The 24582-nt window shown below is 48.3% G+C and overlaps 1 protein-coding gene across 5 annotated transcripts; it reads right to left on the bottom strand.

Moving 5' to 3' along the window:
* Window positions 1–9533: 9533 nt before the first annotated feature.
* On the bottom strand, window positions 9534–23833 carry Mavs (mitochondrial antiviral signaling protein). Of its 5 annotated transcripts, none has more exons than XM_006984557.4 (7): window positions 23752–23833; window positions 19013–19160; window positions 17329–17506; window positions 15831–16000; window positions 14637–14790; window positions 11839–12329; window positions 9534–11122 (listed from the first exon to the last, which is right to left on the bottom strand). In XM_006984557.4, exons 2-7 carry the CDS (start codon window positions 19127–19129, stop codon window positions 10706–10708), a joined length of 1527 nt encoding a protein of 508 aa, XP_006984619.2. In that variant the 5' UTR covers window positions 19130–19160; window positions 23752–23833; the 3' UTR covers window positions 9534–10705. The 5 variants fall into 5 exon arrangements, with proteins under 5 accessions (XP_006984619.2, XP_015858524.2, XP_076426785.1 ...); XM_016003038.3 differs by having other exon boundaries at window positions 19013–19193; window positions 23752–23820; XM_076570670.1 differs by lacking the exon at window positions 23752–23833 and adding an exon at window positions 23532–23742 and having other exon boundaries at window positions 19013–19193.
* Between the last annotated feature and the right edge of the window lie 749 nt (window positions 23834–24582).

Raw genomic sequence — 24582 nt, 5'->3', positions numbered from 1 at the left:
ATTATTAATTATGAAAGCTCAGCCGGTAGCTTAGGCTTGTTTTTAACCTAGATCTTATAACTTAAATTAAACCATTTCTATTAATCTATGTACTGCCCTGAGGCTCATTTACCTCATCTACGTACTGTCTATCTTGCTTTCCTGTTTTTTTCTGTATCTGGCTGGTGACTCTGTCCTTCTTCCCAGCATCCTCTGTGCCTGGAAATCTTGCCTAGCTATCGGTTGTTCAGCTCTTTATTAAACCAATCAGAGTGACACATCTTCACAGTGTACAAAAAGATTATTCCACAGCAGGGTGGGGTGTTTGAGACAGGGTTTCTCTGTGTAACAGCCCTGGCTGTCCTGGAACTCTCTCTATAGACCAGGTTATCCTCAAACTCAGAGATCTGCCTGCCTCTTCCTCCTGAGTACAAGACATTCACCACCATGCTTTGTTCACAAACCTTTTCTTATACCAAGCAAGTTTATTAAGAAGTACACCAGCTGGATATGGTGATGCACACCTTTTGATGCACACTTGGGGGGTAGAGGCAGGCAGATCTCTGTAAGTTTGAGGCCATCCTGGTCTACTTAGCCAGGGACATATAGAGAAACTCTGTTTCAAAAAAAAAAAAGAAGAAGAAAAAAGTACAGCATCTTCTATACTGGGGGGGGGGTGGTAAGGTCAGCAGGGAGCTAAGTCAGACAATGTTGGCAAAGAGAACACAAAAGACTCAGACACAGCTGCTGCCTTAGGACTGATAACACAGCCCAGGGGGAGGATTTGTGTCTCCAGAAACCACAGCCTCAACTCTTCTAAGGCACAGGCTCCAGCGTCAGACCAGCCTTGCCAAAGCCATTCCTGGACAAGGACACAGAACTGAAGTTCCCTTTGTCCTTTCATCAGGGCCTTTGAGAAAGTCTTGGGTTGGTCTGGCTCTGCACACCTATGTCTTTGGACCCTGTCTTAGTTAGGGGTTCTGTTGCTGTGGAGAGACACCATGACTGCAGCAACTATTATAAAGGCAAACATTTAATTGGGGTGGCTTACAGTTTCAGAGGTTCAGTTCACTATCATCATGATGATAAGCAAGGCAGTGTGCAGGTAGACATGGTGCTAGAGAAGGAGCTGAGAGTTCTACATCTTGATCTGCAGGCAACAGGAAGTGAACTGAGACATTGGGTGTGGCTTGAGCATATGTGAGACCTCAAAGGCCACCCCTGCAGTGACACGCTTCCTCCAACAAGGTCATACCTACTCAAACAAAGTCACACCTCCTAATAGTGCCACTCCCTATGAACTTATGGGAGCCAATTACATTCAAACTACCACAGACCACCCCCATCTCAAACCAGTTAGGATTTATTTATTGGCACAGACACAGCATCATTCTTGGAGGAGGGCACAGATCCCATACTCAGTAGTCCCATCTAGTCATGGAGTACTGCAACTGCCAAGAAACCCAGTTGGTCCTGAAGGATGTTAAATCGATCTGAGATGTCTCTAAGGTTTCTCTGAGTGCTGGTGAGACAGAAAGGTTATTGGTTGCAAAGACGGCTTCAACCCAGCTGTTTTAGTTCTGAGTCTCAAAAACCAGTGCCCGGATTGGCCAAAAGAGTGATGAGGTTGATGGCCCGTTAGTCTCCCTTTAGAGGTCACCCAAACTGTTTTCAGAGGTTTGGGGGCCCTGATCTCTCTCTATTTCAAGCAGCAGTCAAAGAGCCTCAGGGGAGAGTCCATCCAGGGGCTATAATAAAACATAACAGATGCAAAGATCCAGAACATAAGTCAAGAGGTAATAACTGCACAGCCTTGTGGAGAACATTAAGAGACAAAGTTAATGAGGAAAAAATGTTTACAACAAGATTAACAGTGTATAAGGTTAAACATCCAGTTAACACAAGGTTGCAATTGTACCACTAGCTGGACCATGTAGTGTAGAAGGATGACGTAACTGTAATTAGTCATTTGTTTACATCAGACTCCTGTATAAGGAACAAGCACCTGAAAGCTTTGTAAATGAAGTCAGGTAAATCGGTGTCTAATTGACAATTTAAAAGAGAAACAGAATCCTATTGAAGCTTTTTTATAGGCTTGTCTAGCAAAGTTCCAAAGACACTGCTTGGATAGTCTGAGCAAGTTTCCTGGAATTAGCTTTCCTAAAGAGGAAGAACTGTAAACTAAGGTAAAGGGCGTGACAACTGAACTAGCACACAGGTCCCATACCGGCCAGGTGGTAGGCTCAGGTACAAGGTTTCCTTAATCACAGAATCCTCATATGTTAGTTTGGAGACAATGGGTGCAGAGTAACTGATATTTGCCTTTCTGCTGTTTGAAGCATTTAGGATATGGATGTGGACTCTAAGTAGCTGGAAGGAGAGCCTGCTGGCCATAGACTCATTTGCACAGGCAGGCACCTCTGACTTCAGGGAGGGGTGAAGAGCTTGAGGAAATGGGGATGTGCCATCTAGTCCAGCCTTGCAGCCCTTCTAGATGCTCATGCCCTTCTGTTTCAGAAAATGAACCTGCCAAGTGGAAACCGAATGTTTCTACTGGCTATAGAAGTCGGATCCAAATCCTGGCAGTGAGCATTCTGGGAAGCCAAGGAAGCTGGACTCAACCTGTGCAGAAATCAATACAGAGCTAGAGATGTCAGCTCCCAGCCTCCAACCAACCGCTTCTCCACCTTTTACAATCAGGACCAAGCGAAAAAGCCAAGTATGTTCCCCAGCCAGTCGTGAGGTGTCATTTCTGTATTCCCCATACCAACAGCCTCCAGGATAGGACCTTAATCTCCCTCCCCCTAACATTTCCCAGCCACTGCCTGCTTTTGAGTCCCTGACAAATACAGAGACTCTTAGGGTTTCTATTACTATGATTAAAAAAAAAAAAAAAAAAAAAAAAAAAAAGAACAAAATCAACATGAGGAGGAAAGGGTTTATTTGACTTTAGAGCCTGTAGTCCATCATCCAGAGAAGTCAAGGCAGGAACTCAAGCAGGGAAGGAACCTGGAGGCCCACACTGATACAAACTGATGGAAGAGTGCTGCTTACCGGCTTGCTTGCTCCCCACACCTTACTCAGCCGCTCACAATGAGCTGGGCCCTCCTGCATCGATCACTAGTTAAGAAAAGGCACCACAGGCTAACCTGTGGAAGCATTTTCTCAGTTGAGGTTCCCTCTTCCCAAATGACTCCAGCTTGTGTCAAGTTGACTTCAGCACAGTGACTGTCTCTCAAGCTCTGACTAAATGACTCTCTGTTCTTGACTGGTCTTTACTTCCACAACAGGGAACTGAACACAAACAGGACACAGCACACAGATGAGGAAATAGACCAGCACCCAGAATGCCCTTTCTCAGCTCTGTCCTTCCTAGGCTCACCATTCTGACTCCTACCCCCACAGGTCAATTTGCTTGTTTCTGTACTTGGTAACTGACTGCTCTTTTGTGTGTACTGACTCCTGCTCAATATCACATCTGGGAGATTCATGTACAAGTGCTATACATACACTACTGTGTATGGAAAATTCCTTCATATTCATTGCTAAATATTAGTGTGACAGTTAATGTTCTCATAATGGTAGCAAAATACTTGTCTAAACAACTTACAGAGAGAAATTACTTACTTCAACTCAGTTTCGGAGATGTCAGTCCACAATCCTGACTCCACTGATTCCCAGACTGTGTTGAGGCAATGTGCTGGATTAGTTCATGTCAGCTTGACACAAGCTATAGTTATCAGAGAGGAGGGAGCCTAAACTGAGAAAATCGCTCCATAAGATCAGGCTGTACGGAAGCCTATGGAGCATTTTCTTAACTGGGGATTGACAGAGCAAGCCCAGCCCATTGTGGGTTGTGCTACCCCTGGGCTGGTGGTCCTGGGTTCTATAAGAAAACAGGCTCACCAGGCATGGTGGCACACACCTTTAATCCCAGCTCTTAGGAGGCAGAGGCAGGCGGATCTCTGTGAGTTTGAGGCCAGCCTGATCTACAGAGTGAGTTCCAGGACAGCCAGAGCTACACAGAGAAATTCTGTCTCAACAACAACAAATAACCAAAAAACCAAACCAAACAAAAAATCTCTAGGCTCTCAAGAAAATAGAAAAAGCCATGAAGAACAAGCCAGTAAGCGACACTCCATAATCTCTGCATCGGCTCCTGCTTCCAGGTTCCTGCCCTATTTTAGTTCCTGTCTTGACTTCCTTCAGTGATGAACAATGATATGGAAATGTAAGCCAAAGAAATCCTTTCCCCTTACCTTGCTTTTGGTCATGGTGTTTCATCATAGCAAAAGTAACTCTACCTAGGACAGGCAGACTGTCTCACTGTCACGGCGGCGGGAATGCATGGAGGAGGAGGATGTTGACCTCGTGGTGAACAGAAAGATGGTTTGGGTAGGGGAACTGGAATAAGACACAGGAGCCAGGGGCAGGCCCCTAGTGACTTCTTCCTCCAGCTAGGTTCCCACCAGTTGCAGACGAAGCATTCAATCCATGAGCTATTTTGTGGGGGCCACTCATCTCCAAATCATAACAACATTTTACTGTAGATTGCCATTTGAGGTTGTATCCAGTTTGGGGATATTATGGATAATGTGCTGGTTAGAAACATTTTACACTTCTTGGAGAACACAAGTGCTTACTTCTGTCATGAACATGCCAAGGAATGGAATTTCTGGGCCGTAGATTAAGCCTAGTTTCCCAACAGGGTTACATCAACTGTCTTAGTCCACTTGTACTGTTATCAACAAGCACCTTAGACTAGACAGTGTATAAACAACAGAAATTTATTTCTGACATTATTGGAGGTTTGGAAGCCAAGATTCAGGCACCAGCAAATTCAGCTTACTCTCTGCATCCAAGATACTATACCCTCTCCCTGCTACCTTATATGGTAGCAGGGCAGAAGAGCTCCATGCTTCTTTTTTTAAAATTACAGTGTGCCATGTGCATGTGTCCCACGTACAAGTGTGCTATGTGCATGTGTGCCACGGTGCATGTGTGCCATGGTACAAGTGTGCCATGTGCATGTGTGCCACAGTGCATGTGTGCCATGTGCATGTGTGAAGACAGAAGAGATGGCTCTGTCCCTCTACCATGTGAGTCCTGGAATCAAACTCAGGTCACTGGGTTTGATGGCAAGAGGTCATCTCACTGGTCTCCAAGCCTCTTTAAGAGGATGAATTCCATTCATAAGTGTGGCACCACCATCATCTAGTCATATCCCAAAGGTCCACATCCTTGGTACTGGGTTTCAGTCTATGAATTTGGGGAGAGGAACATTCATTCAGACCATAATAGCAACTTACGTTCTTCCCAAATTTATGAGTGTCAGTTGTTTTATGTTTTTCTCTTGTAAGCTCTCCCATATTTAGTTTATTGTATTACTTTTTTCATTGTTATGACAAAATGTCTATGACAAAAGCAACTCAGGAAGGATGGGTTTATTCGGGCTCACAGCCTGAGTGAGAGCATAGCCTATTATGCAGGGAAGTAAGTCACAGTGGCGAACCCCCTGGAAAGATCTTCCCAGTCACACCCAGAAGCATGCTTCCCATGTTGATTCTAAATCCAGTCAAGCTGACAATGAAGATTAATCATCACAGTATTACACATTAATCATTCATTATTATATATTACTATTAATGTATGTTATTGTATTATTGTACATTAATCATCACATTATTATAAATTTCTTATTTTTGAGATGGGGCCTTGGCCTTGAACTTGCAGCAATTCTCATGCCTCAGCCTCCTGAGTGCCAGGATTATGAGCATGCTGCACCACCATGCCTAGCTTAGTTACTATAATTAGTAAGGGTAGAAAGCATGGCAAAATAAACTTTCCTTCTCTCTCATTGCCCTCATGCCCTAGGGACATTTCCTTAGGCCCTACTGTATTAGAGACAGTGAGTAGCGAGAGGGGATAACTCTTAGGGCAGGGTCTCTGTTACTTAGTGTCTCCAAAACCCACCCCAATGCTCTTGACATGGAGGGTACAAAGTAAGTTTTTTTTTTTTCAATCACATGAAAGAATAATATGAAGCCAGGTGTGGTGGCCCATGCTTTTAACCTCAGCACTCCAGAGGCAGAAGCAGGCAGATCTCTGTGAGTTTGAAGTATGTTTGGTCTACATAGTTTTAGGACAGCCAGGATTATAATAGAGAGACCCTGTCTTAAAATACCAAACAAACAAACAAACAAACAAAAACCCAGGGATGTGGGATAATGCTCTTGTAAAGTCACTGTAAAGACTTGTCACTCCTATTGGTTTAATAAAACGCTGATTGGCCAGTAGCCAGGAAGGAAGTGCAGGTGAGGTGACCAGACTAGGAGAAGGCTGGGAAGAGGAAAGGCAGAGACGAGAGTGGCCAGCCAGACACAGAGGAAGTGAGATGAGAATGCTGGACTGAGAAAAGGTACCAAGCCATGTGGCTAAACATAGATAAGGATTATGGTTAATTTAAGTGTAAGAGCCAGTTAGTTATAAGCCTGAGCAATAGGCCAAACAGTTTTAATTAATATAAGCCTCTGTGTGTTTACTTGGGACCAAGCAGCTGCAGGACACAGAAACTTACGGCTACAATGCCTGCTGGTGGTGGCACACCTTTAATCCTAGCACTCAGGAGGCAGAGGCAGGTGGATGTCTGGGAGTTCGAAGCCAACCTGGTTTACAAAGCAAGTTCCAGGATAGCCAGAGATGTTACACATAGAAATCCTGTCTCAAAAAAAAAAAAAAAAAAAAAAAAAAAAAAAAAAAAGCCAGAAACAAAAACCCCAATAATGTGAAAGCTTACTTCCTTATATCACATATTGTGATTCCCAGCTTGCTGAATGCATCCATTGTGTCTTCCTAACTTTACCCCTTACCCCTTGAACATGGCACAAGGTTATTAACTCCTTTAATAAGTAGCCAATACCTGCCAAATCAATGAACTTCCTAAGGACTGGAATTATAGGTTCACATCTCCTACCTCATCACATCTAGCCTGAGGGTTCTGACTTTGAGACATACACAGAGATTATAGTCACATGGTCATGTCATCCCTGAGACTATATTAATTATAGACTGTTAGTTTGCTATTAGGACAGATGATAGATCTTGGCATATTGGGCAGGAATGTTGTGGTGTGAAAATATCACTTTGAATGTGGTCCTGGCTCCAGATAGACACCAGGTCAGCTGAAGTTCACTGACATAAGAAGCATCCATATCTGGGGTTCAGGGCTCATTGTCCCCTCAGATCTTTCCTCCTTCCAACTTACAAGCCAGCTATAAATTGAGTCCCTAATAGTGTCTCTTTCATAAGGTCAATGTGAGGATTAAATGACCTAATATATGGTAAGTGTTGGGCATAGAGTCTGGAACATGAACGAGGTATAGTGTAAATGGGGGCCCTTTATCATATTGCTTCTGTTGTTAGTAGCAAGACAGTGGCTAATTATTCAGTGACTACATCTAACAGGTCCTATATCCATTGTAGCCTTGGGCTAAAGAGATACAAACAGAAAACTGAGCACAGTAGAGTATATGATTGTCCTCTATGGAAAGATACAAGTTCTGACAGACACATTAGACCAAGAACCCGCCATCTATTTTCCTTGGATGGAGGTGTCTCAGCCCTCAGCTGTATGACAGTACATCTATGGAAAATATGGACCTTAGGGCTTGAGTGATTCTGTTCCTAGGAGGTATAAGGAGTCATGTTACTTATACCTCAGTTATTCATGTTTGAATTTCTGCCTGCTAGAAAGGTTGCCAGGCCTCAAGTGGCATGATACGGTCCCTGATGTAATGGAGCACACCCATGATGGGTGTCTCTCATCTCTGACAGTCCCATAATGAGGGCATCTAGCAAGGGGAAGGAAGTGAAGGGATGGCACTGTCCTGAATTCATCACGGCCCACTGCAACTTGCTGGGCATAGGAGCAATAGAGTTCTGGGGCTTTGGGGAATTCTTCACCAGAGAAAGAAGATGGACAGGGCTCTTTTGCAGGTTAATCTGTGCATGGGTGCTTAGGAAGCACTGGTTCCTCCAGCCAACAATGACCACCCTAAAAGAAATTGTGTTTTTTCAGGTCCATAGTATGTGTACCCAGACACCCGTGGGTACAGATGCCTGGGTTCCGGTTCATCTTGTACATATAGATCATGGCTGTAAGGGTCACCTGCCCCAGCTCTTCCTTCTACACAGCTATGAATCCCACTGCAGCTGAAAGCAAGGCACAAACATAGGACCCCTGGCATTTGAGATGCCTCCAAGTTGAGAACAGCTGAGATGAAGGACATTAAATGCAGGCCTAGTCATCAAAGTTTGCAAAGTGCAGGGAAAGCCTTTGACACTTCCTGCACTTACTTGATCTAAGAGATGCCTAGTGACCAGTTACTGTGCTTGAACTCTCACCATCTGGGTGACACTCTGTAAGGCTACATATTGTATTATTGAGATGTCTCTTTGAGAGCTCTACATATGGTATTATTGAGATGTCTCTCTGAGAGCTCTACATATGGTATTATTGAGATGTCTCTTTCACTAGCATAGCCAGCATGGCACCTGGGAGAGGGTAGGGAGTCCACAGGTTGGTTAGAAACAAAAGGTGAGCTGGGCAGTGATTGTACATGCCTTTAACCTCAGTACTCGGGAGGCAGAGGCAGGTGGATCTCTGAGTTCAAGGTCAGACTGATCTACAGAGCAAGTTTCAGGACAGCCAAGGCTACACAGAAAAACCTTGACTCAGAAAGAAAGAAAGAAAGAAAGAGAGAGAGAGAGAGAGAGAGAGAGAGAGAGAGAGAGAGAGAAAGAGAGAAAGAAAGAAAGAAAGAAAGAAAGAAAGAAAGAAAGAAAGAAAGAAAGAAAGAAAGAAAGAAAGAAAGAAAGAAAGAAAGAAAAAGAAAGGAAGGAAGAAAGAAAGAAAAGAAGGAAGGACAGTGATTAAAACGTAGCACAGACAACAGGGACAAATTACATCTAGATTCATAGCACAGGCTGAAGTGCACCTTGACGTTCACAAAGTATAGGTCATTAGGTCATTTTCCATAGGCCATGCCGGGAGACTGATAGTATCCCCCATTCCTGATGCCTCTAAGGTTTGTGTTCACAACAGAGCCCAGAGATGGAGTTGGCTCCATGCCTATCACTTATCCAGCAAAGGGCACCTTAAAAGAACCCATGAGGATACCCTCAATATGTCTCACTGTATTTCTTTCTTTCTTTCTTTTTTTTTTTCTCACTGTATTTCTTTTCTTTTTCTGGAGACAGGGTCTCACTGTGTAGCTCTGGTAGCCTGGAACTTGCTATGTAGACCAGGCTGGCCTTAAACTCATACAGATCTGCCTGCCTCTGCCTCCTGAGTGCTGGGATTAAAGGTATGTGCCACCAAACCCAGCCTAAACCTCATCGTATGTCTAATGTAGATGTAACTAAACTTCCTGCCCATGGAGGAGGAAAGAACCTGCTAGCACCTGTTTCTAACAGTGCAGCCAAGAGCCCCAGCACCATTCTATGTAAGTGATAACAGGTATCCAACCCCTAAGCAGTGCAGAACTCACAAGATGTGCAGATAAACTTTTAATTTAATTATCTTGATAATATTAGAACATCTTAGCACATACGTATACATATTCGCCCCATCTCACAGGTGAGAAAAGTGAGGCACAGAGGCTTACACCTTGTCAGAGACCACAGGCAGACTACACAGTGCTAGAGACAGAAGCACTATGCAGGCCAAGGCTTCTTCTCAAAGCCAAAGACTGTGCCATTACCACCATGTACTCTGCCTCTCAAGCTCACCTTAGTTCAACCAGGCTGGGCAGGAGGGTCAGTACTTGGTAGTCATTCCCTCTGGGCTAGGCACTACGGAAATATCTACATCCTTCAGTCTCAGACGAGCCCAGTAAAAGGAAGGGCTCCTCACTGTCCACACTGGGGAAAAGACTAGAGAAGCTAAATGTCTGCTAAAGCCAGAGAAAGAGTGGAACTGAAATCCAAGGCCAGCCTGAGCTCCGCCCACTAGGTGTTCCATCATCCAGTATAGGAAACCAAAGAGCAAGGAGACCAGGAGAGAGGAAGGAAGTGAAGAGGTGAGGTAAGGAGGCTAGAACAGGGCTCCCAGAGTCTTCCTCAGGCCTGACAGCTGCTTCTGGCGTTCTTGAAGTCCACAGGGAACCTTCAGACCTTCCCTTAGGGTTGCCTGGCTGTGGAGAGGGACCAGAGACTGATGATTCAAAGCTCCCTAGAAACCAGCCACTCCACTGCTCCTAGGCTCTAGTGCCAAGGCCTTAGGCTGGGTTGCTGGTGGAAGGCACTAGATGTTATGGCAGTTTTCACCAATACACCTGTGCTCGTTTCAAGAGACCTGGGCAGGATGAGGAGCACTATCAACAGAGTATGACATCTCCTGATCTTCAGGCTTGGGCCAACAGAGATGAGGCTGCTGCGGATACCTCTTGAGGCGCACACAGCATGAGATCCTATACTGCCATGTGGGCAGGTCGGAAGTAGTGGCGGTAATCCAGTGCCCCAAAGCTAAAGACCAGAAGAGGGCATGAACTAGGATGGAAAGAATGTCTCTCCCCTTCCCCACGGTGGATGGAGCCTCGGTGCAGCTCCCACCCAGATAGTTCAATGGACCTCCCCATCTCTAAGTTCCCGACTCAGTCTCCAGCAGCCCAAGCCTAGAGGACATGCTTGGCAGAAGTGAGCAAGTGAGTGGCACACAGCTGAGGCTTCAGGGCGCCAGGCGCCTACTACGGTACACCATCACTGCCAGGAACGCAGCCAAGAGTGCCGCCCCAAGCCACTTGGGCCAGGGTATTGAACTGACACAAAGCTCTTCCTCTTCCTCTTCTGGGGGCTCCCGGGTGGCTAGTGGCCCAGGGTTTCCTGCCAGGAGGTTAGCACTGGGGTCCTCATTCACCTGGATCCTAAAGGACGAATACTCGTTCTCCTCTGGACCATGATTGGGTTCTGAGTTCAAGGAGCTGCTAGGGCTGATGGCAAGGTCCATAGAGCAGCCTGAGAATGGCTCGTCCAACTGGGACGCCAACACACCTGGCTTGCTCATCTCTGGCCCAGAGTGCAAGCTCTCAGGTCCGGGCAGGCCGCCTCTAGTGGTGACCGTGGTTGCTGGAAGCTCGAGGGTCTCCTGGAAACACAAGGAGAGTGTTAGAAGGGGTTCAGGTGGCAGGTGGACAAGCCAGGTTATGTGGCCAGGGCATGAACTAGCCTCCCACAATAGCTGAGATACATGCACAGCCGGAAGTGACCAAGACCCTGCAGGAACCCCTCCAGGGCAGCCCTTCCCACTCACTGAGCTACTGTGTCACCGCCAGGGAGCCCTTGCTGGCATGTGACCCATCTTGTACTACCTGGGCCTGAGAGCCACAAGGCAGCCACAAGATCCCAAGGCTTGTGAACTTGGCTCCTTTAGGTGAACAGCTGTAAGACTGGGAAAGTGGCTAGAGGGGTGACTGGGCTGGGTAGCTGCTCCAAGCTGGACGCTTGAGACCACGGTCCAGTGAATAGGGCACATGAGCCACCATGATCCGGTCCTCACTACTTATCTAAAAAATGCTACTGCTGAGCTTACTCTTGAGCTCCAAATGAGTTAATACACATGTCAGTGGGGGCGGTCCCATGCCCCGCCCTGCTGACGGTCCATGCTTAGAAGCTCCCATGCCTATCATTCCTCCTGGAAAACAAGGCGTAAGGTCTGGATGAGGCTGATTCCCTGTCCCAGGACCTTGAAGAACCAGACCAGAGACAGCACAGAGGAGACCAAAAGGGTCTGAGGGCAGGGCAGAGGACCAGCCTGTCTTGGCAAAGTGGACCGAGTCACTATTAGGAGGAACAAAAACTCACCTTGGCTCGGTTGCTGCTCCTGTCGGGTGGCATTATGTTGGCAGGTGCTTTGGCCACACTAGCAGGCACTTTGGATGGCATTGTGCCAACATATGCCGAGTTGATGGGTAATTTTGATGGTGCTGTACTGGTGGGCACAGTAGAGGGCATTGCAGCAGTGGACTTAGTGCTGATGGGCAACTTGGAGGACACTTTGGAAGACATGGTAGTCACCGGCACCACTTTGGCAGAAGAAGGCACTGAGCTGGTGGTCACAGAATTGGTGGGTACTTCCCCGTCAGTGCTAAGACAGGTGGCAGCCTTGGCCTGGTCACCAGCTCCCTTTGTAAAAGCCAATCCAGTGGAAGAGGAAGACAAGGAGGTGTCAGGAGATGGAACCGATGCCATGGCCCCAGTCAAGTGGCTCATCCGAAGGGCAGTACGTGGTAGGGGCTTGAAGGACACAGTTGGAGACACAGGTCCATGGGGTGGTGTGGGGTTGGAGTCAACACCTACAGGTGAGGAGACAACACCAGAAACAAACCCAAAGGATCACCTTACATTGAGGACTAGAGAAAGGTCCCCATGCCCTTGGTTACACTGTCCCTACCACATCCGGTTTCCCAATTTCCTATTCATGGAGAAGACTCTTGCCCTCAGCCCTTGACACAGAGCCCTAGTCTGTCCTATCACCAAAATAAAATGGTCTCTACCTTCATTCACACCCAAAAGCTTGATGCTCATAAGTTATTCTTTTTTCCTTACACCCTGAACACTTGCCTCTTCTCCGACTTCTGCCTCTTCTACCTTGTCCTGGGCATAAGCATTAGCGCCCTGAGACATTCCCCTCACTGCTGTTCCCTGCTACCTTCTAGCAGGAGCAGTCCTGAATCACAAAAAGCAGGATGGCTCAACAGAACCACTAACACAGTCAATCGAACCACAGGCATACGCCCCGAGGAATAAGGACCTCGTAGTCCCAGAAAGGGAGCTTGATCTGGAAAAACCAGAAATAGGTGGTAACGGTACATCAGGGTGATGACATCAGACTCTTCACAGACCTCTCAGGATACACATGCCAAGGCTGACACACATCAGAAGTGATGTCTGATGTCTCCCCCTAAACCTAATAGAAAATCTCCTGGTACCTGTGATCACAACATGCTACAAAGGAAGTGTCCTTTACCCTCATGGTTCACAGCAGTATTTCCTGATAAATGTCTTGTGACAAGCTGCCATGACAGAACACAAACAGTGACTGAGGGCTGTTTGGGGATGGAAGAAGTCAGGAGCACTAAGATGATCTCCCCAAACCTTTAACTGTTCACACAGCAATTCTAGGGCCCTGAGGGCTGACGAGGCACCAGCGACAAACAGAACAGAGTTAGTAAAGTAGAGGTGAGCCATTGCTGTCTGGAAAGCCAGGGTGGATAGAGTGGATACTGAGGGGGAGCACCGGGTTCTGACCCCTGACTGACTCATCTGGAGTTGAAACACTTTAGTGATTTACTGATGTCTTGGTTACTTTTCAATTGCTGTGACAACATCATGACCAAGACAACTTATAAAAGAAATCACTTAATTTGGGGCTCACGGTTCCAGGGGGTTAGGTTAGAGTCCATGACCATCATGGTGAGGAGCATGGCAGCAGGCAGGCAAGCATGGTATTGGAGCAGTAGCTGAGAGCTTGCATCTGATCCACAAACAGGAGGCAGGAGAGAGAGAGAGAGAGAGAGAGAGAGAGACAGACAGACAGACAGACAGACAGAGAGGAGACAGAGAGAGAAAGCGCTAACTAGTGGGGATGGCACAGGCTTTTGAAACCCCCAAGCCCACCTCTTGGACACACCTCTTCCAACAAGGCCACACCTCCTAGTTCTTTCCACCGTTTCACCAACTAGGGACTAAGTATACATACATTTGAACCTCCAGAAGTCATTCAGCCACCACAGCTGGGAACTAGAGATCTTGTGCAGAGTGGTGTTTAAGAGCTCCCTTGCCGGGTGGTAGCAGCACACGCCTTTAATCCCAGCACTCGGGAGGCAGAGGCAGGTGGATCTCTGTGAGTTCGAGGCCAGCCTGGTCTACAGAGTGAGATCCAGGACAGGCACCAAAACTACACAGAGAAACCCTGTCTCCAAAAAGAAAAAAGAGAAAAAGAGCTCCTTTATCAGCTAGTCCTATGCTATCCTTCCCTTCTTCAGGCCCTGGACAATTGCTACCAGGTCCTTTTACCTGAGTGCAGAAACAGCCCTAACTCTCTCTCTCTCATGCAGGAACGTAAGGCAACACACACCTACACAGCAATCACACTTTCCAATGTGATTTTCCCAGTTTCTCCATTCTCAGAATCTGGGCCGGCCTTATCATTTCTTTTGACCACAGATTAAAGCAGGAGGAATAAGACCAGTTTTGAGCCTATGTCTCACAGCCCTGCCTCTCTTTTACCCAGAGCCTTGCCCAGATGCCATGAGTTTGGTTTGTGTGCTAGAGGATGAGAGAATGAAGAGGCACCAGCCAATGGATAGGAGCAGAATAAATGTATATGTCAGGGAATACACGAGAGAATATCAAGACAGAAGACCTACCCAGCTGAGCATGTGCTAATAAATGACTGCAATTTAAGCTGCTGCTACTCCACTTACACAGACACAATACACACACACACACACACACACACACACACACACACACACACAGAAGTGAATACCCTTTATTCCTATCCTGTATCCTGTCCAAGGAAGGCCCAGTGGTACCTGTAACCCTAACCTTCACTTGGAAGGCCTAAGAGACCCTGTCATAGCACATTCCATGCATACTTGCTGTAGAGGTGCCACTCAGTTCCGGTTCTTGACCATGATGCTCTCTGGTGGGCTGAGAGCTGACAGCCTGCAGGTTAGGTGAGGGCATCAAAGAGCCGCCAGGCGTCCTCGGGATGGCCCCAAAGCTGGCCTGTGGGGCTTGCTCTGAATTCTGCAACAGAGGAAATGGTAATAAAGCAGTTGCTTCTCCCAAGAGCTGACAAAGAGCAGCAGATATTTATGGGGCATCTCCTTCCGGCCTCAGCTCCTATTTCCAGGATCCTGGGAACCTTGCCTTGCTTCTGCCCAACGTTCACATACGGGGGGGGGGGGGGGGGGGGGTAGCTCATCAACAATATACTTGTCTATTTTAAGTCGTGAGTCCCTAGAATCTATTTGGTTTTGTTGTTGTTGTTACTGTTTTTGTTTTGTTTTGAGATAGGGTCTTATGTATCTCACTCTAGCCTTGAACTCACTATGTAGGTAAGGATCTGCCTGCCTCTACTTCCTGAGTGTTAGGCTTACAGTTGTGTGTCGTCATGCCCAGTTTATGGTATTAGAAATTGAACTCAGGGTTGTATTTATGTTAGACAAGAACTCTACCAACTGAGAGCTACATCCCAGCCTTCCAGGATGACCTCAAGTGCTTTAAAAACAAAAACAAAAACAAAAAACCATGCCCTGCCCAAGTTCCCTATCCATGTGCCTGTGTCTGGCTCTATAACCACTGCATATAGCTCTTTCCAGCAGTTTCTGCACAGATTCCATGGCTTCAGACCCACAGTCTGGGGTCTGTTCTATCCCATGGCTGACTCACTTCATCTCAGTAGAACTAGTTATCTTTCTCCCATACCTGACTTTACTGTTGACAATTAAGAGCCCTGTCATCATCCACCCCTGACTTCCTAAGCCTTCATCACCTCCCTCACATTCCAATCTGGTCACCCTCCAGTCTTTTACCCAGCTCAACATGTCACATGACCATTACAAAGACCTCAAAACCATGGCCTCCTAGGGAGCTGATGACAGAGTGCTGGGGTGGCCACAGGCCTGGCCGGCAGTCAGGTAGCTAGTGAGGGAACCCCAATAGTCTTAGCAGAGAGGCACGATTTTCAAGAGGTAGGAAGGGGCTTCTGGAAGGCTGGGTGGGCAGAAGTGGGCAGGCAGGCAGCACACAAAAGCAGGGACCTGAAGTAGACTGTGAGAACCCACCTCTCCTGGTGACTTTGGTGGCTGGGTGTCCTGGACAGGCCTGGGGTAGCCTGTTTGCCCTTGGTAGTCACTGTCAGAGATGCTGTGGCCTGGAGCACACGCAGAAGGTCCTGAAGTTGTAGGAGGAATTGCTGGGGACTCCACTGGGGCCGGGAAGCGGAGTGAAGTCCCTAGAGAACAAAGATATGGTGATGTCCAGAAAGAATCAGAAGTGTCCTGGTACTAGAAGAGGCCCGGAAGCTTTGGGATGTCTAGTCAACCTTAAATAACTCCAGAAGCTGACCTGATGTGGGACGAGTTCTTTAGAGGTGATAAGCATCACTGGGGAGGGGGCAGGAGGGAGAGGAGCTGGAGAAGACAGGAAAGGAGGCAAGGGGCATGGAGGGAGGACATGAGCCCAGGCACACTGTCAGTGGTCACTCCTCTCTGTCCCAAGGCTTTCTCCTCACTGCTGTCATCCCCAACTGACCCTTGCCATGTTCCCATCTCTGACCCTGCCACAGCCATTTCTATTTGAGAGAGCACTGTGGACCCAATGAATGAAGAGACCAACTTGGAAAGAAGGGAGGAAAAGAGAAAGAAAAGCAAACATGGTGTGTTCAAGATTGCCTTGGTTTTTCTTCCTGGATCTTCTCTTCAGGCCCAACTACCACCCCACCCCACCCCTGCCACATGACTCGGCAGGGTCATTAAGAGGAATTAAGGCGCAACTGGGCAGCTAGGTGTTGGGCTTGGAAACCTGGATGTTCTCAGAGAAACTGTGGGGAGGAAAAGAGAAATGAAAAGTGGGTGAGTGACTGGGTGTAGACTCCACACTCTATACCATAGAGAAAGGAGGCGGGGAGAAAGCGAGGACCAAGAAGGGAGGCAAACACCAGGGCTACAAAATTGACAGCAGGTGCCTCGTGCTGGGCATAGGGGAGGCATGGAACCCCAGCTACGCACTCAACAGGCATCACCCGGTGGTGTCTATCTACTGCAGCCACACGTGAGGGATGTGGCCATTAACCCCACTGTGACAGACTAAGAAATTAAGGGATATGGCCAAAGGGACATAGGTAGTGAGTGGCTCAGCTGGATTAAACCCAGGTATATCCTATGACACAGCGTGATGGAGACAGAAAGTCAGGAGGTTACTACATGTAATTTAAAAAAAAAAAACAAAAAACAAAAAACATGTCATTAAAAAAGGAGAGCCGCAGCCGGGCGGTGGTGGCTCACGCCTTTAATCCCAGCACTCGGGAGGCAGAGCCAGGCGGATCTCTGTGAGTTCGAGGCCAGCCTGGGCTACCAAGTGAGCTCTAGGAAAGGCGCAAAACTACACAGAGAAACCCTGTCTCGAAAAACAAAACAAAACAAACAAACAAACAAAAAAACAAAAAACAAAAAAAAAAAAAAAGAAGGAGAAAGGCAGGAAGTACAAGGCAAAGGAAGAGGGAGACTGCAAGCCAGAGAAACAGGCAGGGACCCAGGCAGGAGACTAGGGCAGGCTGCTCACCAGGAGGCAGGTAGCTCTGATAAACTCGAGTCACTTGCTCAGCTAGCCCAGGCAGCTCACAGATCTTCAGTGCATGGATGAAGCACTGTACCCAGCCAACACGACGCTGGAGCTTATTGAAGAGTTCCCAGAGTGTGTCCTGGTTCCCTAGTTGCTTGTAGGAAGCTCGCAGCCGATCCTGGAAGACAGCACAGCCACCCTACTCAGGCCAGGTGGCCTAGCCTTTTCTCTACTCAGACGAGAGCTACTGCAAAGGAAACACTAAGAAAGCCACGAGGGGCCGGGCGGTGGTGGCGCATGCCTTTAACCCCAGCACTCGGGAGGCAGAGGCAGGCGGATCTCTGTGAGTTCGAGGCCAGCCTGGTCTACAGCGCGAGTTCCAGGACAGCCAGGACTGCTTCACAGAGAAAAACCTGTCTTGAAAAACCAAAAACCAACCAACCAAACAAACAAACAAAAAACAAAGAGAGCCCCAAGGGCTCTCTTGAAACTCTACTTGAAACTGGGTGAGAGGCAGAACAAGGCCAGGGTGGTAGCCCAAGTACGGAGTGAGGAGGAGCGATCAACATCAGGAAAAGGCTATGGCCAGGGCTAGGTTTGCAGTCGTTGTCCCATTAAGTGCTAAGATCATCCCCGCTTTACAGATGAGGTGGCTGAGGTTTAGGGGAAGCACAGCAGGAGGGCTGGGACCGGCCTTGAATCAGGCAGAGAGAAGAGTGAATGAGTGGGAAAGGAAGAGGCCATCAGCAATGAGATGAAAGGGGCACAGGAGAAAAGGGAGGGGACCGAGTGGGAAGCAGGGCCCTGAGAGGACTGGGGACTCCAGAAATACGGCAGCAGCTGCAGTGTTTCTATTCACTGGATTCCCACTTGAAAATGATCAATCAGCCTGTAGTCCCAACACTAGGGAGGCTAAGGGAGGAGGATTACGGGTTCGAAACCAGACTGGGCTATAACGTAAGACCGTGTCTAAAGAAAAAAAGAGAAAGGAAGGAGGAAAGAGGAAAGGGAGGGAGAGGAGAAGAAAAGAAAAACAAGGGGCAATCCATAGGAAATATTTACTGCAAACCAGATGGCAGGGTGTCCTGATGAATGCCCAACGCAAGGTGAGACCAGTGCACTCTCTAGTCGTCCAGACCTGCACTCTAACAGTATCTGCACAGGAAACAACGGCACTCCCGAGACACCCAGAAACGGGGGACCCCAACAGCACGCAGGCAAAGTTGCTGGGAGCACAGAAGCCCATGCCATCCGAGAAGAACCAAAATATAAACCCCTGCTCTGGCTGGTGAGTGCGGGAGCCCACAGTAAGTCCCGGTGTGGCAAGACACTGGTGAAGTCCTTAGAACTGACACTCCAGACTCTATCCCAAGATAAGGTGCGATCAGAGAATGAATCAAAACAAGATCCAAAGACAAGCAAAGAGAAGGTTCTGAAACACAGAGAGCCAGAGCCTGGAAACCTGCTAATCTGGTGCCATGTTCTTGAGTGCAACATAGAAAACGAAGGGAGATGAACGAGGTTAGAAAAGCCACTGTGAATACGCTTGATCTCAAAGTCAGAAAATGAGGGCAGGCAGCGGCCTCAGAGGCCCGGGCCTGGGAGAAGGGCTGGGACAGGCTGACTGTGGACGGCACAGCCTTGCCCCCAATGCTCTGGCCCAGCTGTGGCGTCCCTGGCTCACCTGGTCACTGGCTGTGAGGCAGGGCAGGTAAGGCAGGATCTCCAGAACGTCAAGACAGCAAAACTTGCTGTGGTTGTCGCGGATATACTTATAGGTCTTGTCCTCAGCAAATGTCATGGCTGCTCAGCTTCTGGAGTAGACTCCGGCCCTAGGAAGGGTGGGATGGGCTGAGAGAGATGGACTGGAAGAAAGATCACACAGGGCAATTCTTTCTCAGCTTTTAGAACCTTTGCCTTTCCAACTTTCACTTCTTTCTTTCTTTTTTTTTTTTTAAAGATTTCTTTCATTAATTTTAAAAATTATGTGTATGTGCGTGGGTCTGAGTGTGGGTATGTGCAATGGGGAAGGTGCCTGGGGAGACCAGCAGAGGGCACTGGAACCCCTGGAGCTGGAATTACGGGCAGTAAGCTGCCAGACTTGGGAGCTGGGATTTGAACTCTGGTCCTCTGAACAGCAGTGCACTCTCCTAACTGCCGAGCCACCTCTCCAGGCCTAATCTTTCATTTCTTCAAACAGCCTGGGTTATTACTGACTGGATCCAGAGGCTCTCAAGAGATTTCCTTAAAAGTGAATTGATGAGCAGAGAGCCATCCATCTAGGCCCCACTTCTGCCTTTTGGGTTGAATCACTGTCTAAGGGTTTGGCACCACTTGTGCCATTAGCTGCTAAGATTGTGGGAGGTACTGGAGCCCCTCTGTCTCTAAGGAGGGACAGTACAGGAGTCACCTATAAATGCTGCTTCTTTTGGGCACACTGAAAACAAGCAAAAGGAGCTGTCCAATATGATGACAGGATAATTCTACTGTAAAGATGGAGAAAATGCAGCACCAAGAAATTGGGGGCTACTTGAAGACCAAACAACTAACGAACGGCTCTCAGATCCGATTGTTTCTGGATCATGATGCAGGCCCACCAGTTTGCCATATACACATATGAGTGAGAAAACTGAGTTCACTACGCTGACGTCACTTTATGGCTCAGGGCAAATTACCAGCCTTTCCCATAAAATAGTTTGGGGAGGGGCTGGAGAGATGGTTTAGTGGAAAAGAGAACTTACTTGAGAGCACCGATGAAGAGATGGATTAGAACAGTGCTTCTCCACCTTCCTACCGCTACAGCCCTTCCGTACAGCTCCTCGGGTTGTGGTGACCCCCAACCATATTATTTCTGTTGCTACTTCACAACTGCAATTTTGCTACTTTTATGAATCGTAATGACTGTCTGTGTTTTCTGATGGTCTTAGGCGGCCCCCGTGAAAGGGTCTTTTGGGGGGCCACTGGTTTAGATGGGTTAGTGGAAAAGAGCACTTGCTCCTTTCCCAGAGGACCTGAGTTCGAGTCCCAGCACCCACATCTGGTGGCTCAAAACTGCCTGTAATTCTAGTTCCAGGAGAATCTGACTCTCTCTTCTAGTCTGTACACACTTGGTATACACCCAGACAGACGTACACATAAATTTTTTAAAAATCTTTTTAAAATGGTTCAAAGAGCTTTGCAACACAGCTCAGGCATATACGCTTAAATTTTTTAAATATTTATTTTTCAAATTATTTATGCATATGGGTATTTTGCCTGCTTGTATATATACACATCACTTTTGAGCTTGGAGCCCATGCAGGCCAGAAGGTGACATTGTATTCCCTGGAACTGGAGTTATAGTTGTGAATGGTCATGTGGTTGCTGGGAATCAAACCCAGGTCCTGTGGAAAAGCAGTCAGTGCTCTTACCACTGAGCCATCTCTCCAACCCCAAGATTTATTTATATTTTATGTTCATGGGTGTTTTGCCTGAATGTATGTCTATGCAACATGTGCCTACAGAGATCAGCAGATGGCATCCAATCCCCTGGAACTGAGTTACAAATGGTTGTGGGTACTGGGACTCAAACCTGGATCTTCTGGAAAAGCAGCCAGTGTTCTTAACCACTGAGCCTTCTCTCCAGCCCCCTTAAGCTTAAATTTTTTAAATAAGCCACTTTTAAGTTCTTATTCATTTATTATTGTATGTATATGATGGGTATGTGAATGTGTATACACACATGTCACAAGCACACATAAGAAAATCAGAGAACAACTTTTGTGAGTTGATCCTCTTCTTCCACTTGGGGTTCCAGGGCTTGAACTCGGGTCATGGGGCTTACACAGCAAGCTCTTTTACCCGCTGAGCCATTTCAACGGCCCTAAATTTAAACATTTAAAGTGCCTCAAATGCAAGCCAGCATGAATTATGCAGCACCGCACCCTGCAATTCCACATGTGTTTGTTTACTTGTCTCTTACCTGCCCTCCCCAGCAGGGCTAAGAAAGACAAGGTCTGTGCCCTCCACATCCAACCTGTGTTCTACTGGAGTGGAACTGCTCACGGATCAGTGGGCACATAGCTAGATGACAAGTCCAGAAAGTAATTCTGAGTATGAAGACAGGAAAACGAGACGATGGGACAGAACTCCAGGAGGAAATACCCTGCTTGAACTGAGGTGATCCAAGAAGGCCCTCTGACAGGGAACATCTGAGCTGATGGCTCTTCACTGCGAAAAGACTGGAGCCTTGGGAAGGCAAAGCAGACACAAGTTCTAAGATGTGTGTTTCCCTTCACACACTCCAAGTCCTCAGAGCTTGGAGTGTGTGAAGAGAAAGGAGGTGAGTGAAAAGGTTTGGAAAGCTAAGGGGGTGGAGGTCAAGGTCAAAGAGGGGGCTAACATGTAAGGTGTTGTGGGAAGGCCGGGCGGTGGTGGCGCACGCCTTTAATCCCAGCACTCGGGAGGCAGAGCCAGGCGGATCTCTGTGAGTTCGAGGCCAGCCTGGGCTACCAAGTGAGCTCCAGGAAAGGCGCAAAGCTACACAGAGAAACCCTGTCTCGAAAAACCAAAAAAAAAAAAAAAAAAAAAAAAAAAAAAAAAGGTGTTGTGGGAAGGACTCTGGGTTTTATTTGGTGTGAAACGGGATCACTGGAAAGCGGACGCTCTGACTTGGCACTGCCGAACCCTCTGGAGGTTCCAAAGCCTTTGAGAAGCCCAGGATGGAAGGAGGGGGACAAGTCAGGAGACCAAGTGGGGGGTGATGATGGGTGTGGCCAGAATGGCCACCACAGAGGTGGGGGAAAGAATCAAACACTGTTTCTTGGGAGCTGGGACAAGGAAGGTGCCATTTCCTACTCTAGGGAAGTCAGGGAAGAGCCATGGAAGGACGGCACCTCAGACCTCCATTTTGACAGCTTTAGCATGCTGTTGGAGTCCAAGAGGACTGTTCGAAAGAGAAGAAGGAAGGAGGGGAAGACGGAAGCAAGGACTCTTTATTGAACATGAGGCCTCTGGGAGACAGCGGAGCTGCTGCAGGTGCAGGCCCCTGCCACATGGGAGATGAAGTACCCGTCCTGCCTAGTGACCTCAGCCCCATGTTTCCACCTTCAGGCTAACTACCAAAAGCGACATTCCTACAAAGAGCTGTAGTTGGAAGGTCAGGAGATCAGGGAGGCAAGATTAGGGCCTTCAGGAGATGAAAAAGAATAGCTCTGTGGAGGACAGACAGGCTGATGAAACCCTTCCCCCCCCTTCCCCAGGTCACCTAGAAAGATACGATAAGGCAATCAAATCAGCAATTTCTGCAGTCCAGCCACAACAGTGAATGCACAGAAGGGCAGCATGGAGCCCCACCAAAAGCAGAGGAAGCTCACATTTGTTCATTTCTTGAAGGGTCACTGCTACCAGGGGCAGCCTATGGTCCTTCAGTTAGTCCTTTGAGACAATCACAAGTGAGAAGGAAGTGATACTGTGCTGTGCAGCTGACCGTGTGGGACTTGAACCCAGACTTTTTGCCGTGGACTAAGAGAGTATGGAAGCCCCAGCAGCAGGAGAGCCACAAAGTCCGTCTTTATGCCAATGTCACTGCCTGGGGACGGGACTTGAGGATGAGAAGATTCGGCAGTTAGGCTCTTTGAAACGTAAAATTCTCCCAGACACAGCTGGCGTTAATGCTGCCCTCACTGACATTCACTTGAGTTCTGAGATCAAGGCCAAATGCCCTTCAAGTTTCTGAAGCTTTGCAGTATCCAAAGAAGATTTGTTTTTTTTTTTTGTTTTTTTTTTTTTTTTTTTTTTTTTTTTGCTTTCCTGTGTTTTCATCCTTTTCCTAAAACTTCGTTACCATCTCAGAGAAAAGGAGATGTCAGGGGTGTCCTGGACACAGCAAAGCTTCCGACCTGGCCCCCATGGAGCTTCTGACCGAGTCACGGAAAGAAATACCCACACTCCCGAGGGACAGGTCTCCTGGCCTCAAACTAGATTCCTGGCGGGACCCAGATCTCCAAGTGCAGGGAGGCTGTTTTGAACAGGTGTCACTGTCCACAACTTTCCAGACCCGGGATCAGGCCGTAAGTCCGGACTGGCAGGCCTAATCCCTGGCACAACTGCCACAGGTCGTTGAGCGCGGCCGTGCCTCGCTCGAGTCACCAGGGCCAGGGAGAGGCAGGAGGCACTCCAAGGTTCTTCCTGTCCAGCCTGGGCAAACGCTCTGCACCACCTACCTGCTCACTAAGGGTGCTGGATGCGGCTCGAGGAACTCCCAGGGTCCCGAATCCCTGTGGGGCGGGCCGCGCTCTCCCATAATCCCGTTCCGGAGCCTCCCGGACCCCGCGTGCCCAAGCCCGGGGCGCTCCTGCGGGCTCCGAGCCAAGGCCCCCCCCTCCTTGAAGGGCGTTGCTGAGCACTGAGCCCTGAGAACCCACTCCCCGGCTGCAAACTTACCGAGAGAAAACCAGACTAGGCAACAGGTTGACCCGCATGCAACCCTGCAGAACCCTCCCAGAAGAAGAGGGCGGGGCGGGGCGGGGCGAGCCGCGCGGCCATTGGCCAGGGCCTAGGGAGGAGCGAGGGAGGGGTGGGGCCGGAAGCTCGGCCTTTGGCTGAGCAGGGCCTGGACGGGATGGGTAGGAAGCGTTGCTGTTGGCTGGGCAGGAAGGGGCTGGGCCAAGCAGGGCCAAGCCGGTCGTGGGGCCCTTGGATGAGCCCCGAGTTTCCCCGAGCCTCTGGTCTAGGTGCAAGTGCTTCGTAGGCCTTGCCTGGGGACCGTTCAGGTTCCCTGTAGAGGCGTGAAGGGAGCAGATCATTCTCTCCCTGCTTGGTCTAGAGCAATTTCCAGGGGAAGTCCAGAAGCCCAGAAAACTGGCGTTCTTGAATTCTGTCCCACGCTCCTCAAGCAAAGCAGCTCTTCTAGCACTGGAGGAGAGTCTCCATCCAGTACTTGGCACGCAGTACTCCATAAAGATGAGGTGTCACGCAGATGTCACAGGGGTGTGAGTGCCTAGCCAGGCGACCTGAGTGGGGACCGTGGGAATATGATACAGCAGGACTCTGAGATATGCACCCGTGCCTGGCGGCTTAGAACCGCTTGTAACTCCAGCACCAGGGTGACCCAGCACCTTTGACCTCTACTGGTACCTGTACTCAATGTACCCATACCCAGGTAATTAAAACCAAGGTTAAAATATTTTTAAAGCTACATCCACTAGAAAAGGTTATAGTGACTTTATTCATAATAAGCAAATTATGAAACCAATTCAAATGTCCATCAATAAA

Source organism: Peromyscus maniculatus, chromosome 4 (assembly GCF_049852395.1).
Source record: "Peromyscus maniculatus bairdii isolate BWxNUB_F1_BW_parent chromosome 4, HU_Pman_BW_mat_3.1, whole genome shotgun sequence".
NCBI lineage: Eukaryota > Metazoa > Chordata > Mammalia > Rodentia > Cricetidae > Peromyscus > Peromyscus maniculatus.
The sequence above is the reverse complement of the archived record's forward strand: the minus strand, read 5'-3'. Positions and strand labels throughout refer to the sequence as shown.

What these genes read in the sequence shown, in the direction of transcription:
- Mavs (XM_006984557.4), bottom strand. Translation starts at nt 19,129, where the DNA reads ATGACATTTGCTGAGGACAAGACCTATAAGTATATCCGCGACAACCAC. An exon ending in GAGTGGCACCTCTACAGCAA is followed by an intron (nt 12,330 to 14,636) that starts GTATGCATGGAA and finishes CCTCACCTGTAG; the next exon opens with GTGTTGACTCCAACCCCACA. An exon ending in GGAGCAGCAACCGAGCCAAG is followed by an intron (nt 11,123 to 11,838) that starts GTGAGTTTTTGT and finishes TTGTGTTTCCAG; the next exon opens with GAGACCCTCGAGCTTCCAGC.